The following is a 19,454-nucleotide window of genomic DNA, read 5'->3' on the forward strand; positions in this document are numbered from 1 at the left end:
TACTCACACCAATACATCTTCATTGATCCATTGTACACTCATTAGAGATGAACAGTAGACAACCCCATGCTTCGAGTCTGGAGGACAGTTTTCTTCTCTCAAAAAGGTGCACACAGTGAAAATAATAACACTTCGCTCAACACAGGAAGGTACAGAGGCAAGCAAAGAAGTGTGGTTCATTTCTTGATGGCTGCTGGAACACTTGAAGTTCATTCTGTTGCGTATGGCAAAGACTGTACGTTGCTTACTCGAACACAACCGGAAGAAAAAATTCTGAGAAGTATGGAAGATTATTTGCACCCGGTACATCAAGTCCTCAATGTTGATGTGTATATTGTAGGTCTTATCCAGAAAAACCAATGAATATCGGCTTTCAAAACACATCCTCAATATGACACAGATTTTTTTCCTTGTGATTTCTACATTTATTTGCACCAGAAGAAAAACTTTAATGATGATGACGTCTGTTCTCATTAAGAGTATGAAATACGAAAGTGAGTAATGCAACACATCTCTTTCTGCAAGACTGACCTTATTCATCTCAGAAGAATAAATGGATTGAGAATTTTAGCAATTACTTTTCAGTAAAACAAACTCCATTGTCACTTTGTAGTAGGTATTTGCTTTTCTTTTGAATGCCCCTTATCAATGCAGTTTATTATTTAGATGTAATACATATTGAAATACTCAAACAAGCTGTTAGTTGAATAAAAAACTATATTGATAAGGATTTTTTTCCCAACCTAAAATACTACATATTGGTACAATATGTAGCACTATAGCATCATTTTTAAAAAAAAATTTATACAACCATTTTAGAAAGAATCAGAAACGAATCCAGATAATTACTTTGTAACTAAATTCTTATTTCTATAAAAACAGAAATTATACTATAGAAAAGCTTAACACTTAACTAACTATTCAACACTACTTAAATTATTATTTAAGACAACCAAACAAAATAAATTAATTAATTTTTCTAAATTAAACTAAATTTTTTAGTTTTAGATTAATAATTAAAAATAGTNAGTTGAATAAAAAACTATATTGATAAGGATTTTTTTCCCAACCTAAAATACTACATATTGGTACAATATGTAGCACTATAGCATCATTTTTTTTTTTTTAAATTTATACAACCATTTTAGAAAGAATCAGAAACAAATCTGGATAATTACTCTGTAACTAAGTTTTTATTTCTATAAAAACAGAAATTTTACTATAGAAAAGCTTAACACATAACTAACTATTCAACACTACTTAAATTATTATTTAAAACAACCAAACAAAAGAAATTAATTAATTCTTCTAAATTAAACTAAAATTTTTTAGTTTTAGATTAATAATTAAAAATAGTTAAAAGATTTTATTTGAATTTATTTAATAAATTATTTATTTATTTATTTTGATCTGATGAGTTTACTTTTTTCTAATATATTTCAAAGGAAAAATCGTATTTGCTGCTAATATTTAAAAACCTCGATTTTGAAGGAAACTAAACAGTAAAAAGAATACATTGCAATGCAAATAGTTAAAAAACTTACTGTCATAGTTTCCAACATTTCTTTCTGAAAGTCTTGAGCATTCAAAGTAGCAGATTTCAAATCTATCATTTCATCTTTTGTGCCAATTGGTGCGAAAGAACTTAAAGAAAGCTTTAAATCATGTAGTTCTTTTTCAAAAGTTTGCACCTAAAGAGAAATAAAATTTAAATAGAATTCGGCTTTTTATTTTTAACTGAAAAATCTATGCATAACATACTCTTTAAAGCATTTCCAAGAATATGATAGCCTATTTAAACCATTCTCTGATGGTTTCATCAACTGACGCTGCTATCGTTAAATCTGGTGACTTTTTAAACAAAAAATTAATATATATTGAATATACTTACTTAGAATATAACATTTTTACAAAATTTTAGTTTAAATATATATGAAAGTTACTAGTTAAAAGTTTTTCCAATTCACTTGAAGCGGCACTTTTTACAGGTTTTATTGATAAATGTGGAATATATTAGCAGATATGTACTTAGGAGAGAAATTAAGTTATAATTATTATCTGCATCATAACCATTTATTATAAAAGTATATCAAAATAAAGAAATATGATTAAGTAGTTCTGAATATTGTGTGTGTATATATATATATATATATGATAAAGTTTAAAACCAAAGAAAGTTATATTGCCATTAAGATTATAACTTATTTCTCAATCGCTCTCATATTAAACCAACATATACAATACATTAATCAACAACAAACCAGCATTGGTTTATTGTCACCTAAGAGACATTGGTGGGGAAAAAAAGCATTAAGATTCGTAAAATTGATTTATCCAATATTTAGGAGTGAGGTATCAAACTGTAATGAAATTTTCAGTAGTTCCCAAGCAAATATATATTTCTTCAATATCTTTATTGGACAAAGAGATATAAATGTGGACAGAGCAAAGAAAAGAAGCAGAAATTATAATAAAGGGTAACAACAAGAATTAAGACATGCCAATAAGCAAAGTTCTTTCTTTTCACCAGAATGTATTTTTCTAGTTTTGTATAAATTTCAATTATTTTCATATTCTTTCTGGTTAAATTCATTATAACTACTGCTTTTCTTATCAACAGAATAAATATTTGTTTGTTGTCTCCTCTGTTAAAGAGATCTGGCAATATCAATGCAAGTCATTCTCTAGAAGTCGAACATAATACATAATAATAAATATAAAAAAGGCAGTAAGTAGTTTATCCCTCCAATCGCCTGAAAGTCGCGAGATTTTAGGCTCGATTACAGAGGGCGGGAGATCAGTTTTTTAAACATTTTTAGAATGTTTTAAAAACATTCTAAGACAGAAGAGTTTTGAGTTAAAATCATGTCTTTCATCTTCAGAAATGCTAGCATAAAAGAAAAATCTCATCAATATATGAGGGATCATCTGTTTAGCAGTTATTTTTATTATTTTTTAATATTATTTAGCACTACTGCAAAAAATACCTTGATATATCACGTTTTTGTGAGATTTGATAGTGTTAAAAATTCCCTCACACATTGATTATAACTCTCTAACCATAATGCCCTAACAAATAACAGAGTCAATTTACTATCAAGTTCTTAAAAACTGTAAAATTAAGAGTTTCTGGATTTGTAATAAAAACTTTTTGACTTTTAAACATTACATTATAATAATAAAGTGAAGTAATATCAGTTCACTGAATGAAGAATGGCATTTTATTTCACTAAACAATTTAAAAGATGTTTACTGTTTCACAAAAATTTTTTAAATAATTAAATTAAAATTGAGAATTCACCATGTCTTTTTTTTTTACCTTCTGTTTCTTTATAATATCTTTTGCTTCTTAATAATAATATTAACTAGTTATTTTTAAATTGTGTGCCTTCATTTTATTAACCATTAATATAAAATGTACTTAAGTATATTTTTTATAACAAAATTTTATAAAATTAATTTTGTTTTAGGTCCAAATATAACAACTATTTGCACATTCAAATTAGAGCCCTTCTTTTGAATTATGAAGTGAAGATGAAACTTGTTAAATAAAAGACTTAAATGAATTTTAAGGATATGACTAATCTAAGATCAAATTTCAACTAATTAAAGATTCAAGAACAATATCTATATCTACTGGAGATTAAAAGATAGGTTGAATTGAATTTTGTTCAAATACTTAATAACTTTCAGGTCTAGACTATTTTCCCTAAAATCGGTATAAAAATAACACTTTCTAATATTACCCTTCATTTTCAAGGATTCAATAGTATAAGCAAAATTTTATGACATCAAAATATTAAACTAACTAAAAGTAAAAACTTTTTGATAGATGTATTAATAGTTTTTCGCCTTGCAAAGTGATCCAAAAAGGTTTAAAACCAATTATCTCGATCAGAAATATGATCTGGGTTTTGCATAATCTTAGAGACATTCCAGGGATTCTATTAATAACTTTAAATTTCCCAGTTCAGTACTAAGTTTGAGTAAAAATGTAGCAATCCTCAACTTCTTTAATATATTTTTTCTCTTTTTTTCATCAAACCAAATTTATAATATTAAGGAATTAATTTTTTATCTACATATTAATTTTAAAAGAAAAGTAGCAGAAATAATAGAATAAGATAACATATATCAGCAAAACTCTTTATGACACAAATTTATTTTTAGAAAATAAACTAATATGCAGCAAATATAACTAATAACAAGAACTAATATGCAGCATAAATAACATAAATAATATAACATTAATGTAACACAAATAATATAACATAAATATAACAAGAAATAATATACAGCAAATATACTCAAGTAAAAAAATTTCAAAATTAATTTCGTTACTTGTATATTTATAAGTTACAGTTTGGCATAAATAATATATTTTAAATTTTTTTGCAAAAATAACAAATTTATTTATAGAGGATTAAACAATTTTAAAAAATCAAATGTATACCATTTGATTTATCTCCCTAATGTATAATATTTATTTTGTTACATTTTGTAGTAAATAAAAAATTAAACTTTTTATAGTGCAACGGAAAGTACATTTAAACTGAAACGCTAGAAAAGTGTTACAAAAGCTTATTAGGGCGGGGAAAAAATAAGCAAAAAACATAAATTATGGGGCTTTTTAAATTAATATGTTTAAGATATACTTCTCTGGATTAACTTTTAGCACTAAAAAGTAAGAAGAATTCAATCAAAAAATTTTAAATTTATTCAACAGAAGCTAAGAATTGAGGAAAGCAGGAAAAAAAATATGAATACCAAAACATATTTTTAATTAGGTTTTTGTAAACAGAAATGTTGAATAGTACTAAAATATATTAATAGCAAAATTTTTTAACAAAATGGAGAAAAAAAAATATGAAACTGTTTTAAAAATCTAAATGCATTAGAGAACTAATTTAAGCAATTTACTAATAATCTATAATTTTAGTAATATTTAATTTCACATAGTTTTAGTTAAAGTACATTTAAAATTATATAAAATTTATAATTAAGCAATGAAAACTATCTTGAATAAAACACACAGGAGATTTATATATTCAGGAAATAATGCATATATTTTGCTTAAAAAAAATAACATAATAGAAAGTGATACTGACTTCATCAACAATGGCACCAATGTATGTATTTTGCTTGTTACTGGTTTCCTTTGATGCCTAAAATTTAAACAATCATTTTTTTTTCATTTATAAATAATAAGAACATAAATACTATAATCACTTATAAATACTAAGAAAAATTAGCTTCGCAAATAAATTTTTTTTTTTTTTAAAAATCAATAAAAGATTATTTGATTCTGTGAGACTGAAATAAAAATAAAAGCCATAATTGCACTGTTAATATAAACTGAAATTAATTATAATACTACTACATACATGAAATATGGATCATATAAAAAAATGGCATTGTAAAGAAATTTATAATGAATTAGACATTTGTAAGTACAGTTCTAATAACTATCCAGATGAAAATTACTCTAGAACATAAGAAACAAAACTGCATAAGAAGAGTAGTATTTATATCAAAATACCATGAGATTCAAGCGTTCTGGGTCATTCTTTAGATCAGGGATCTCTGAGCTACGACGACTAGGCAAACACCGGCCATCAAGTATTGTAGACGTATACCCAATACAGTTTATGTTATTTTAAAATTTACTATGTGAGTAAATCTTAAATAATCCACAAAAGTACAATAACTAGTAAACGTAATAAAATAAAACATTTTAATTAGTAATTTAAAAGAACTTCAGTATATTATTATGATGAATAACAAAAATCTAATAGATGCATTATTTCAGATTTATTCAAAAATTGACAAATAAGTCATTCAAATCAGGAAGGGAAGCAAAAATATCAAAATGCATTAAAGCAGGGGTGTCAAACTCAAAAGCTAACTTGGGCCAAATAAACAATGCTTAACTTCAGGTGGGCAAAAAAAAAAATAAATAAATAAAAATAAAAAAAATCAATGTTCACAGAAACAAATATTTTTATTTTAAATTGTAATAAACATATATAAAGTTAAATTAGTGTTTACATCCTGATACTTGACATCTCTTCTCTGCTATTATCTTTTCTATTTTGGGAGAAATTTCATTGGCCGAGACTAAACGTGAGCGTTATTAATAGGGTTTTGGACAGGAGATTTGTTTCTGCTCACAACAGAAAATAATTGCTCTCACTGATAAGTACTTCCAAACTTCATATGCGAATTTTTGAGTATTTTCAAACCTTGCTGGTAAATATTCGTGAAATTTAGACACACCCACTTCAATGAATTTTGCCTTCAAATTTGAGTCGCACTGAATCTCAATCACTTCCATTTGCATATAACTGGGTACTGATCAATATTTATTGAGAAAATCGAAGAAAACAAACAAAATTTGTCTTCCAAAGAATTAAAATCTTTAAACCTTGTTTCAAATTCTGTTCTAAGATTTGAAATTTTTTTCTGCGTATTTTTGATACGATGCAGTATCATCTAAACTAGATTTGTTCTTGTTGCACGTTGGGAAGTGCGTTAAATCTTCATTTTTCAGTTGCCTTTCCCAAAGAAATAGTTTACATTTGAATGCTTTTTTAATTATGTCAAACATGTTCGTAATGATCTGATCCTTGCCTTGTAACAATAAATTTAAATCGGATAAGTGTTTGGTTATATCAACCATAAAAGATAAATCTTGCAACCATATTTGATCGGAGAACAAGCTTGTATCTTGATTTATAGTTTGTAAAAACTTACATATTTTTTCTTTCAAATCCCAGAATTGATTGAGAACCTTGGAGCAAGATAACCAACTTACCTCGCTATAATAGGATAAACCTGATTATGTACTATCTAATTGATAGCTTAGTGTGAAACGGACTCCATTTCAGCCAATTAGAATTTTACATTTTCGAGCGGACAATTTAAAATGATCCGTATAGTTTATAAATAAAGTATATTATAATTTTATATGCTGGTTTCATTTCTAATTCACATTTCTATTTTATTTTTACTTTGCTTCAGATATATTGACTGGGCCACAAAAATGTTCACCTCAGTCGCATGTGGCCCGTGGGTTGCAAGTTTGACACCCCTGCATTAAAGGGTTTCAAATAGTCTTTTAGTCCTGAAAAAGAAGCAATTTTACTTTAAATTCTTTTCAATTAACATTTTTTTAGGAGGAAAGTAACCCTGAAACTGCAGTAAATAACACTACTGCTAACAAAGTCTAAGTTCTAGTGATTTAGTGGAGGAGTTTTAGTGTAGGAGCAGATTAAAGCTGATCTGGAAATTTTTGTATAACTACCTAATGAGGTAAATCTTTTTTTCTTTTTCTTTTACGGTGATATTTATATTATGATCTTACACATTAAAACATAATTTTTTTATATTTTTTCTTTCATATGAAGATCAAAGCTCATCTGTGAATTTTTGTACAATTACATTGTGAGGTAAATCTTTTATAATATAATATGCCCTTTTATTACAAAAAATAATTAATATAAACATAAATATATATTAAGGGAAATTTTATTAATCATCTCACCAAAACAGTTGAATTAAGGGTTTCACGCAAGCTTGACTTAGATAGACCATCAGAAGTTGGAGTTACATCAAAAGTTGTATTACTAGGAGGGGTGCGAAAACTCGCTTGATCGGGCACAGAAAATATAGGAACTTTTGCAACAGGCATAGATGCAGGTTGAGCCGGAGAAGCTGAATTATTTGAAGTTGGAATCAGTTTTATTCCACTTGAGACTTGCTCATTTTCTAGAAAGAAAAATAGATACTAAAATAAATATGCAATAAAATTATTGCATATATCTTCAACAGACAGTAATGAATTCACATTTCTCAGATTAATAATGCAATATTTATGACACCTGAAACTTCCTCTCATTGAAGATTGAAAAACTAGTACTATATTAAGAAAATCATTTGAAATAAAAAAGTGGCAGTTTAAAAAATAAAAGGGAACCTTTTTTACACCAGCTGCCTTTGTAACGAAATTTACTACTTTATACGATAATGGGCATAAAGTACGGATCAAACAGGTTCAACCTGAGACCGCAAGCCTTAGCCAACCCTGAGCTCATCAGCTGAAAGAAGTTTTTGAACCAAAACTATTTATCGTCTACCTTCAAACTAAGCAGATCTATGTAAAATGTCTTCAGATAGAAAATATTATAAAATGTAAAAGTCAAGGGTGTAATAAATATTCAAACATTTTTCGTTATTCAACCCTTTTGCCGAATATATGATGAAGCATTTTTTGGGAATTTGAATAGATTTAATAAAGAATAATGAATCATATATTTTACTACTCAAGTTCGGAAATAGTTTTTACACATATTTGTTAAGTACAAAAAATTGTCAATTTATGCTCTCAAAGACAAATATAAAAGTTAAATTTGAAGACTTGAAACTAGATTATTTTATACTGAATCATGAATTCTGTAAAGATGATTTTTTTTAATTATATTCAGGAAAAGTCAATTTTGTCATTTTTGAATACTTTTTATTTTAAGAATTAAAAACTCATTTTTTGCTTCGGTTTGGCTGTTTTAATTATAGCACAGCATTTTTACAGAGCGTTCCTAATAGACTTCATTCTTTTATTGTCACTAAGAGAGATGACCAGTAACATAAAAAACTGATTCTCAACGTTAAAAGTTATATTTCAGAACTAAAAACAATTTTTTCTCTGTTCTGCTTTTGCTTTACTTAGTAAATTTTATTTTTATCAGCGTTTTTATTATGACATAGCAATTTTTTAAAAGCATTTCAAATAAACGTTATTTTCCTAAAAATATGGCAATGTGAAAAAGTTTCAGATTTTTAGAGTTAAATATTTCATTTAAAAATTAAGAACGAATGTTTTCACAAACCTTTTTATTATGACGTGGTCAATGAGAGGGTTTCTATTCGACTTTATTCTTCACTTTTTATTGAAAATACAGTAATTGGAAAAACTGAGAAGTTAAGGTTTAAAATTTTCTTTCAAAAATTAAGATCAATTTTTTTTTCTCTTTTGCTTTAGCATATGATCTTTTTTATGGGCCTTTCTCTGATAGTGCGACATTTTTATAAGCGTTTATGATAGACTATATCTCTTTTAATGTTTTATGAATATTTTTTGAAAAATATTATTTTTAGCATTAAAGTTTTGCTTTAAGAATTAGAGAGATAGTTTTTTTTTCTATTTTTCTTTTCTGTTTTTTAATTTTACAACTTTATTTATTTTTTCTTATTTAATAGCTGTTAATCAGTTATTTTTATCTATCTGAAATATTTATAATTATCTTAATATCTACATTCCTTCTAATTCTTAAAAATTTCTGTTATAGTTTTTTTCCCTTCATCCCATACCAAATATATAGCTAAGTTTTGATTATTTTTCAATAACGACTAAATATTATTCATTTATAAAAAAGGATTTTTTATTTAATGATTATTTTTTTTTAAATGTTGCTATTCGGCCAAATTTTACGGCCGAATATTTGGTATTCGGCTATTTGGAAAAATCACTATTCATTACATCCCTAGTAAAATTATTATATGTATCAATGTTTGAAAAGCATGAAATACCATGAATCGAAAATTGTTAACCTGAAATAAGTTAAAGAATGTTAAGAAATTTTGCTCTTATATTTTTTAAAAATCATGAAAATTGTAGAACATTTAAACTCTCCAATTCAAATGGGCTTGGTCTTTATCAATCACAGGCTCAACCGAAAACCATTTTTGCTCTGACTTCCAAAAATAAACTTCAGGTCGTTATTACCATATTTACAATAAAAATATGGTAGATATTACATGAAATATGCTACAAAATTATATATGTGACATATAATGAATTTAAAATCGAGAAAATACAGGTTCAGTCTGAGGGGAAGAACACTAGTTAAACACGTTGAATGATATTATCATGGTTAAGTTTCCCCTTTATCTTCTAACAAAATCAAAGAATGGAAACAAGTCTTTTTTTTCATTATTTAAAAAATATAAAATCTATTAGATATAAAAAAGTTTAAAATTATGAAATATCATGATACAAAAATAATGCAGATGTTAGCAAACTCTGGTCGTTTATCTTTTTAAAATCATGAGCTTTATAAGACATTCTAAACTCTTGGCTTTAAGTGGGATGAGTCTAAAATGGTACTATATGTCGGGACTTTTAATTTAGAAAGGCTTACATAAGCAAGAAAAATGATAAAATAATGAAACATGCAAATTCAAATTTATCGTGTGTAAATTTTATTTTTATTTTAATTTATTTTAGAACAGACTGGCTTTTGTTGGAAGATATTATAAATTGTTTTGGATGTATTTAATGCAGCCTTAAAAAAATATGCTTTTTAACTGGCTTTTTTTATTTCCCAATGGCACTAAATAAATTTTTTTATTAATTCATTGATGACTCTGCTAATCTAGAGACCCAGACCGCTAAAAAAATAGCTTTTTTCTTAAACTATTACTCTTCATTACCTAATCCATCAATGCAACAACAATCTTACGTAACATTTTATAAAACAATTTAGACCTGTTTATTAATTTTGTGCACTTTTTCCCAACAGCCCAGTTTTTTATTTATAAATTTCAAAAAAGAAAACTAAAAAGTGATATTTTGATACTTCTCCATCCTACTTTCATATTTTTATATTTCCAGAACAATTTTACTCTACAAAAGAAAGATCCAGTACAGTTTTAGTAATGGTATCTTAAACATTATTTACAGGAACATTTAGCTCTTGCAAAGCTAACAAAAAACTTAAATTAAATAAGTAAATAGATAAACATAGCTCCAAAAAACACTCTCGCCTGTCCATGGGAACTTTTTGAATAATCTTGCTAATATTTTGTAAAACATTTAAAAAATACACAATTTTGTTTCTTTTGATTAGCATTTAGCATATATTACTTGGACTAATAAGGCAATAGATGAAACAAAATATACCCATATTTAAAATCTGAATAAAAGTTTGACAGTTAAAGGTTCTACATCACATTATAGTGTCCTAGCCAATTAATTTGGTGCTAAAATCAACGCTTTGTAACGCTACATGTTGACAGTTTATTGCCAAAAGCTCTTCTTTTACTCTGGAAATGCTCATAGATTGTCACTTAATACTCTCATCAGCTGAGATCTTCAAAATTTAGAGACTTGGCAAGATAATTTAATACTGTATTGTTTAGACTAAAATAAGATCATTCTATGAGAAATCACATTTAAAAAAAAATATCACTTTAGGACATTTCTTGCACTAAGCCCTTTGTTTGTTACTCAATCCTTATTTTAGAAAGGGAAAAATCATAGAACCAATTAAGATACTATGAGATACTCTTAGAAAAATTCATTATTTTACATTTAAAAACAAAATTTCGTTACGAATGTAATCAATCAAATAAAATTTTATGAAAAATGTAGTGTTGTTCAATAAACCTTAAATTGAAGAGAAATAAGTATTTTAATTGTATAGGGAGAATTTTCCCTAAATTATTAATAAAATTCACTTTTTCAGAACTGGATAGATTATCCATAATAATAGTAATAATAGTTTAATTCTAATAAATGCATTTTAAGATGGTAAAAATGTGTCTTACTATTTTGACTAAAGCCTTGTTTCAGATTAAATGGAGAAGTAGCAGCCAATGCAGATTTACTCTCCTGCACAGGTTGTGGTTGGAAAGCAGATGGTGGCTGAAACCTAAAAGAGACAACAGTGAAGGCAAAAAGAAAAAAAAAAAGGTAATTTTATTGAAAATACAAAAGAATTTTCAGTTCAATTATTCATCAAATTTAATTTATATTAAGGATTTTAATCTGAAAGATTGAAAGACTTTAAGAAGATTAAAAAGTTTTTAGCTTTATCAATACAGAAGAATTTGAAAAAGCGAATTACCTTTTTTTTTCTCGCTACCTTGGATTAAAAAATAGTTTTTATTAATACAACGAGAACATTTTTAATAGCCCTAATATTTCCCATGGATATTTTATAGGGTATTTTATAACGAAAGAAGAATTTTGTGTCACTAAATTATTCATCAATAAATTGTTAAATATTTAATAATTAGTAATTTGTTAAACATTATCATAAAAATCAAACAGCTAATAATACCATCAAAAAATATAATGCATTCATAAAATTACTTCATTTCAAAATGCAATAAAGAAGGATTGTAAAAAAAAATTTAAAAAAATAACCTACATTGCACTTTTATTTCCGTTTTAATCTATTTAGTATATTTCCAACTGTATAGATCTCTTCATCAATAAAATTAAAGTCACTTATAACAAATTTTTCATTGTAAAAAATATTAAATATCAAAGGTATTTTTGAAGTATTTAAAATTAGAAATTAGAGGACAATATTTACTGATAAAAAAATTAATATAAGTTGGTTGAGTCAATCCTAATGTAAATTACTTTTATAATTGATTTTCATGAAGATACCTCAAATGTTTAAGCGATAAAATCTTATTCTTTAATGAAATTGTCTTAAAATTTACCATAAACATAAAGTTAAATATTTTTTTCTATTTATAAGCCAAAAATAGTTTTTTATGACAAACTAGTAACATAAATCACATGAAATAAAAGACAAAAATGTAAAATAACGTTAGAATTTAGCTAAATTGATAAAAAATAACTCAAGACTATATATCGTTAGAATTAAGCAGTTTTACTCACATAATGGAACTGGGGGCAGCAAGTGAAGGCTGTGGAGTCACTCCTTGATTTAGGTTTTGTAATCCACCTATAAATGATCAATTAATTTTAAATCGTGAATAAAAATAAAATTTAAAAAAAGCTGCCTGGCTTTATATTAATTAACTTTTTTAAAATAAACATGTTATCGTAAAGTTAGGAGTCTGGCATTGAAAGGTGGTGGGAAGAACAGTTCCTACCAACAGCATTAGTTTTTAAATATTATTGTTAAGTTTATTTTTTCACTTGTAATTTCTGTAGCCATCTTCTAATAATTTCAGAAAATAAAAATGAAATAAAAAAATACCAATGAAAGGATTTGTTTGCATAAATGTTGGAAATAGTTAGGGGTAGGGGAGAGTAAAGTAGGGAGGCGAAAACTGGAGAAATATTTTGTCTTGTGCATTCAGTGCTCTTTCAATTCATCACTTTTCATTGAGTTTATTTCTTGTTACAAATAGAATTTATAAATTCAGTTATTTATAAGCACATAATGACCATTTCTTTACTTAAGGTAAAATTTTTTACAACCCATCAAAGGTTTTTAAAATCAGTCGTTTTAAACAAACAATAAAAAGAATATTTCATTTATTTTAACATAAAATTTCTAAAAAAATTTTTCTTTAAAGAGTTAATAATGCAAATAGTTTAGAGAAACTAATTTCTTTTTACAGCAATACATAAAAAATTTGGATTTAAAAATAAAATAAGATGCTGATTGCAATTTCAAAAACTTAAGTAATTTGGAATTTATTTCGAATTATATACCTTTCAATTACGATTTCCTTTCAATTAGCTGTATAATAAGATATATTCAATACCTGACTAATTTCACCAATGGATTTTCCATATTCATAAAGTGCCACTATTTCTCCTTTTAGAATGTCGTAACAGTGGAACATTATTTTCTCTAATTTAACAATTAAAATTAGTAAAACTCTGACTAAAATTAGCAAATATCTAAACAAATCTATAACTCCAAAATACAATGAAAAATTCCAAGTAAAATTGACTTTGCAACTGGCTAGAGACCTCAGGGTGTTTACGCCAACTTTTGACGAATTTTAATTTTTTTTATAAATTTTAAACTCCTTCTTTTTTATTAACTGAACGTCCATTTAGAAAAATGAGGTTTTTATGCTTGCAGTTGCAAACACCAGTATTTTAATATTTTAACAGGACTTATATTCCTTAATAAAGTAAGAAAACTGTGGTATCAGTATCCTAATTATAAAATTATCATTAAATTATCATTAAATTTAAAATTAAAATTTTGAAACCCAACATTTTGTGACCACAAATTAACAAGTTTTTTAAATTAAATATTGAATGTTGTGGTGAATATAAACATAATAAAATGTTTCTTCTTAGTTTTGCTGCCACATTTTTAATTTCTTAAGGACCTTACGAACTCTACTAAAAAATGAGGTATCATATCAGATGCTAGTAGTGAGGATGAGAATTGTAAAATAAGTTTGTAAATAAAGAAATAAAACAAAGAAACTTTAGAAGTCATAGTTGGTGACAAATAAGTAACTGTTTGCAATCAAAGAGCTTAGTGCAAGAACATGTTGAGCGGAAGTACATGTTTGCAAAAGTCAGTTTCGGAATGTATCGAAACATAGGGATGCTATTTGCAAATCATGCTTATTCAAGAAAATCATGTAACTCAAATATTTGCCAGAATGAAATGACCTGTAATAATAATAATACATATATATATATACCAACTAAGCAACTACGAAAAAATTTCGTAATTACCCCCATAGACAGAGCAAACAATAATTATGCAATCTTCTGTNCCATAATACGTTCTAAAAAGGTTTATTTAAAGGCAGGCTGGTGGTTATAACAGTTCACATCCCCACTCCACAAGGGAGGGGGTGTGGACAAAACTCCGGATGGTTCCGGCAGATGTTTTATGGAACACGTTATTCAGCAAAAGACATGCGAAAACCATTTCTCTTACATTAAATACTTACAGATTTGGAGGTGAAAAGGCTCAGTCAGTGCATAGTTTGTAACTCTACGCATCATCGATAATCATTTAATGCTTCCTAATTTGGAAGTGAAAGAGGGACAAGATTCTAAAAATAACTCCTCCTTTGAAATATAAATCTCATTATAATTCAATGGTATGTTTTCAGCCTTGAAGTCTCAAAATAGAATTTCTACACCTATTCTTTACCTAAGACATTTTATGAAAACGAAAGAGTTATAATTCTTTTATTAATACAAAAGTAATTATCATTTTTGTATTCCATCGCCCACCCCCAAAAAAAAAAATTTTGGTGGGCCAAAAAAAAACAATTAGAATACTTTAAATTTCTAAAATTGAGGTTGGTAGGACTGTTCCTTTTCCCTACTACAAATAATATTTTTTCAATTATATGTAAAAAAAACAACAATTATTTACAAAGACAAAAATTTTAAAAAACATGATAATACAATTTATTTGTTTAGTCAACTAAACAGAAAGAAAAATTAAACATATTTATATAACTAATCTACTAAAATTTTCAAAAATTTTTCACACAAAAATATGTAAAATTTTTGTGCAAATGAACTGGACAACATGTGTCATTTATTCAGAATTTAAGATTCTGTGTGGTTAAAGGGGTTATTTACTGGATGAAAATCTGTATTCCCTGTTAAAATGGAGGAAAACAGAATTTCATGAAGCAGAGGGAATTTGAGAGATCCAGATTGGACATATACAAAAAGAATTTATTATATTTTTCTTACATTGTTGAGGGGGAAAAAAATTCAACTTTCATCGCTCTCACATCCAAATGATGCTGAGGTAAACATTTCCACACGCAATTCGGATCTCTCAAAAATATAGGGTTTACTTCTTCCTTTGAAGAAAGTTTTAAAAAATTTCTTTTCCTTTGGACACTATTCATGATTTATTTCAACATTTGTGGGTTGTGATATTTCCTAAGCTTTGATACGTGTACTATTTCAAAATTTTGTTTACTTAAATTATTCTTTTTATTTATTTTGTAATTAGCTTCTGAAATTTTTTGAAGAATTTCATATGTTCCACTAAAAGGAAGTATTTTTTTAGCTTCCTCAACAGGTGGACAGATTCTTTTCATTTAAGGGATTTTCATAGGGGAGTCTTCCATGCATGAGATATGCAGGTGGAAATTTTGTTACGGAATGGGGAGTTAAGTTACAAGTATTAACTAGATCTTTTAACAAAGTAGGCCAGGGAGTTCTAGTAGGGTTTTCATTGATTTTACATTTTAAACGCGTAATTATTGTTTGAGCAAGGCATTCTACCTTGCCATTAGACTGCGGATAATGTGCAGTTGTCAATAATAGTTGAATTTTATTATGCTTCAAAAAATTTTTAAAATGAGAAAAAGTAAAGGCAGCGTTTCTATCACTCAACAAGGATTTAGGAATTTGATTTTGAAAAATTTGATGTAAAAAATTTGTATAGGTTTCTGAGCTAATGGATTTTGATGCAAAAGCCCAAATGTATCTTGTGAGGTGGTCAATAATTAAAGTTAAATATTTTTTTGTTGAATTATAGTAATTCAATCCACCAACACTATCTATTGCNATTATAATTTTATTCAGCAATTTAATTAGTAAATATTTTTGATTGAGAAAAATATTAAATATCAAAGGTATTTTTGAAGTATTTAAAATTAGAAATTGGAAGACAATATTTACTGATTAAAAAATTAATATATGTTGCTTGAGTCAACCCTAATGTAAATTATTTTTATAATTGATTTTCATGAAGATGCCTTAAATGTTTAAGTGATAAAATCTTATTCTTTAATGAAATTGTATTAAAATGTACCATGCACATAAAGTTAAATATTTTTTCTATTTATAAGTCAATAATAGTTTTTTATGACAAACCAGTAACATAAATCATGTGAAATACAGGACAAAAATGTAAAATAATGGCAGAATTTAGTTAAATTTATAAAAAATAACTCAAGACTATATATCGTTAGAATTAAGCAGTTTTACTCACATAATGGAACTTGGGGCAGTAAGTGAAGGCTGTGGAGTCCCTCCTTGATTTAGGTTTTGCAATCCACCTATAAATGATCAATTTTAAATCTTGAATAAAAAAACATTTTTAAAAAAAGCTGCCTGGTTTTATATTAATTAACTTTTTCAAAATATACATGTTATCATAAAGTTAGGAGTCTGGCATTGAATACTATGTCGGACTTCACGCAAGATTGGCAGAAGAAATATGAAATGATAACACATTTCTCACAGTGACTAGTCATTGTATGCAATACCAAATGACAAATCAATAAAGAATGAAATATGATTTCATGCATTTGATTAGTATGATTAAATATTAATTTAAAGTAATTTCTTGGTGAAGCAAGTAGGTTGAATTTTGAATTTGTTTTCATTATAATAAGAACATAATTTTTTAATAATGATTCATCAGGATAACAATAACTTTGTATACATTTGCCAGTATTCCCTACACTGATGTTTTAACTAATGAAATATATAATTAACAAATAGCCAGTTAAAGTAAGATTTGTGCATTATTATGGGGGTTTCTTTACTAACTTTTTTTAAAAATATGTTTTGAATGTAATGTAAAACCCATAAAACAGAAACAATTCAAACAAAAAATTACATTTTTTCAAGTACTTCAAGTTTGAATGACATGGATCTTATTTTGTACAAGAAAAGGTAGTTCAGGTCATTTATATTTATATATTTAATTTTGTAAGGGTATCTTTCATATTTTTCCTATACAACCATAAAACCCTTTTGCCTAAGTAGGATTTTACCTTGTATTGCATGGTGTCATTAAATTAAATAATTAATAATATTATCGCAAAAATATTGTTTTAAGTGATAGAACATATTTTTTGCTTTTCTCTGAATTGTAACACTAAAGTATAGAATAATACAAGATAAAATATGTAAATAATAATAGAATACATTTTTGTTAAACATGATTTGACTAACCAGGATTTTATTAAATACAGATAAACATCATAAAATAATTCTTTAATAATAAACCTTATTATTACAAATTGTTTCAGGCAATAAAAGACATTTTGTACCATTCACAGTATTATGATTATTAGTTATAGGTTTATAGGTTTTATAGTTATTATTATTATAATTAGTTATTTATATATTGTAAAAAGTGATTACTCAAATTCGAAATTCATGTATCGTAACATCATATTAAAAATTATTATTTTTTTTTTTAAATGATGCAGAATTTTGTAGCAATAACAATTGATAAGGCTATCAAGAAACAAAATATGCTTACAATGGAATCTGCGCAAATTGAACACATTAAAAAGTGATTACTCAAATTTGAAATTTAAAATTTTCAAAACAATTTTTTATGAAAAAAATACTTCAGCCGGCCACAGGTTTTCAACCCAATTTATGGTAAAAAAAGAATCACTAGTAATACAGAAAAGTCTCCTTCTCCTGAAAATAGTATGGAAAATACTACGTCAAATAAAGTTGCCACAGTCACCTCATGCCGAAAATAATTGCAAATAGTGCCATTTTAGTAGCCTGTGGCAACCCACCAAACAGATAAAAGAGTTTTAACTATGACATGATCTCTTGTGGAATATGATATGCTTGAGAGGTCCAAAAAAGTTTAGAATGCCTTGAAATTTTTATGCATACATCTACAAATATTATTTCCTTTTTAGTGTATAATTAATATAAAATTTTATTTTTAATACAAAAGTTGCTTTCAATTTTTAATTACTTTTCTCTAATCTAAATCAAATCTAGTAAGCTGTCTATATTAATAAAAAGCACATAAGTAGTTAACAATGTAAAATTATACTAAAAACTAGATTGAAAAAATATTTTTTAACACACAATAGACTTTCAACTATATAAAAAATTATAGCTTATAAAAGCAGCTAAAAAATAGTAAAAATGTAACAATACCATGTCGTTTTCTCTCACTTGCTTTATCAAATGGTTCTGTTGGATATACTAAACTCTCTAATCCAGGAGTGTTGTTGATCATGTGATATGATACCAACAATCCATTATTTGTCAGAAAAAATATAATTGGCATAGGTTGATAGGATTCATATTCACCTTAAAATTAATGCATCTCCAATGAGAATCACACATACAAAATAAACAAAAAGAAGCAAAATATTTCCAGTTAAGTCTCTTTTTTTTGTAGAATATAATGGTATAAAATATTTTTAAAAAAAATTGTTTTGGGATCTAATAATATTTTAATTTTTTCTTCTGTGCCATATAAATAAATCAGTCAAATAAAAACAAAATGTATCCACTGTGTGCCTTAACCAAAGTTAAATAAAATGCTCTTACACCTAGAAAATTAGAAGAGATTCTAAATTTACAATGTTAACAGAAAATAAAAGTCAATATAATCTGTGAAGAGACTTTTAAAACAATCCACTTTCAACATTTTTGCACACAAAGTATGATATTTTGGAAAATCTAGCGTTGTTTTACATCAATAGAAAGGAAAAAATGATAGAATAATAATTTTACAGTTGTAATTCTATTAAACTTTTATTATTTCAACACTTTGCTGATAAAATATGAAAATGTAACATAATTTAATTATAATTACATCAATTTAAAAATGTGAAGCAGTATATCTACGAACAGCGCTCAAAAGGTGTTTAGGATAATCCGGGTGATTTGCAGCAACCTTATTCATTTCCCAGGAAGACTTTAAAAAATCAAAATGTACGGACTCCATCGCCTGCTCCTAAAA

General features: G+C 26.3%; 1 protein-coding gene across 10 annotated transcripts in view; it reads right to left on the minus strand.

The window, feature by feature from the left end:
• LOC107454684 (nuclear pore complex protein Nup214) overlaps window positions 1-19,454 on the minus strand; it is an 89,507-nt gene that overhangs the window by 41,412 nt on the left and 28,641 nt on the right. For 5 of the 10 annotated variants that reach the window (XM_043053619.2, XM_043053615.2, XM_071183691.1 and 2 more), the window contains exons 11-16: window positions 18,641-18,796; window positions 12,692-12,758; window positions 11,605-11,708; window positions 7,544-7,767; window positions 5,109-5,165; window positions 1,545-1,691 (exon numbers count right to left, since the gene is read on the minus strand). In XM_043053619.2, coding sequence (XP_042909553.1) covers window positions 1,545-1,691; window positions 5,109-5,165; window positions 7,544-7,767; window positions 11,605-11,708; window positions 12,692-12,758; window positions 18,641-18,796 — 755 coding nt within the window. Of the gene's footprint in view, window positions 1-1,544; window positions 1,692-5,108; window positions 5,166-7,543; window positions 7,768-11,604; window positions 11,709-12,691; window positions 12,759-16,709; window positions 16,777-18,640; window positions 18,797-19,454 lie in introns of all 10 variants that reach the window. The other 5 variants (XM_043053616.2, XM_071183693.1, XM_071183692.1 and 2 more) reach the window with 3 other exon arrangements.

The sequence above is a fragment of the Parasteatoda tepidariorum genome, chromosome 7 (genome assembly GCF_043381705.1).
Source record: "Parasteatoda tepidariorum isolate YZ-2023 chromosome 7, CAS_Ptep_4.0, whole genome shotgun sequence".
NCBI classification, from domain to species: Eukaryota; Metazoa; Arthropoda; class Arachnida; order Araneae; family Theridiidae; genus Parasteatoda; species Parasteatoda tepidariorum.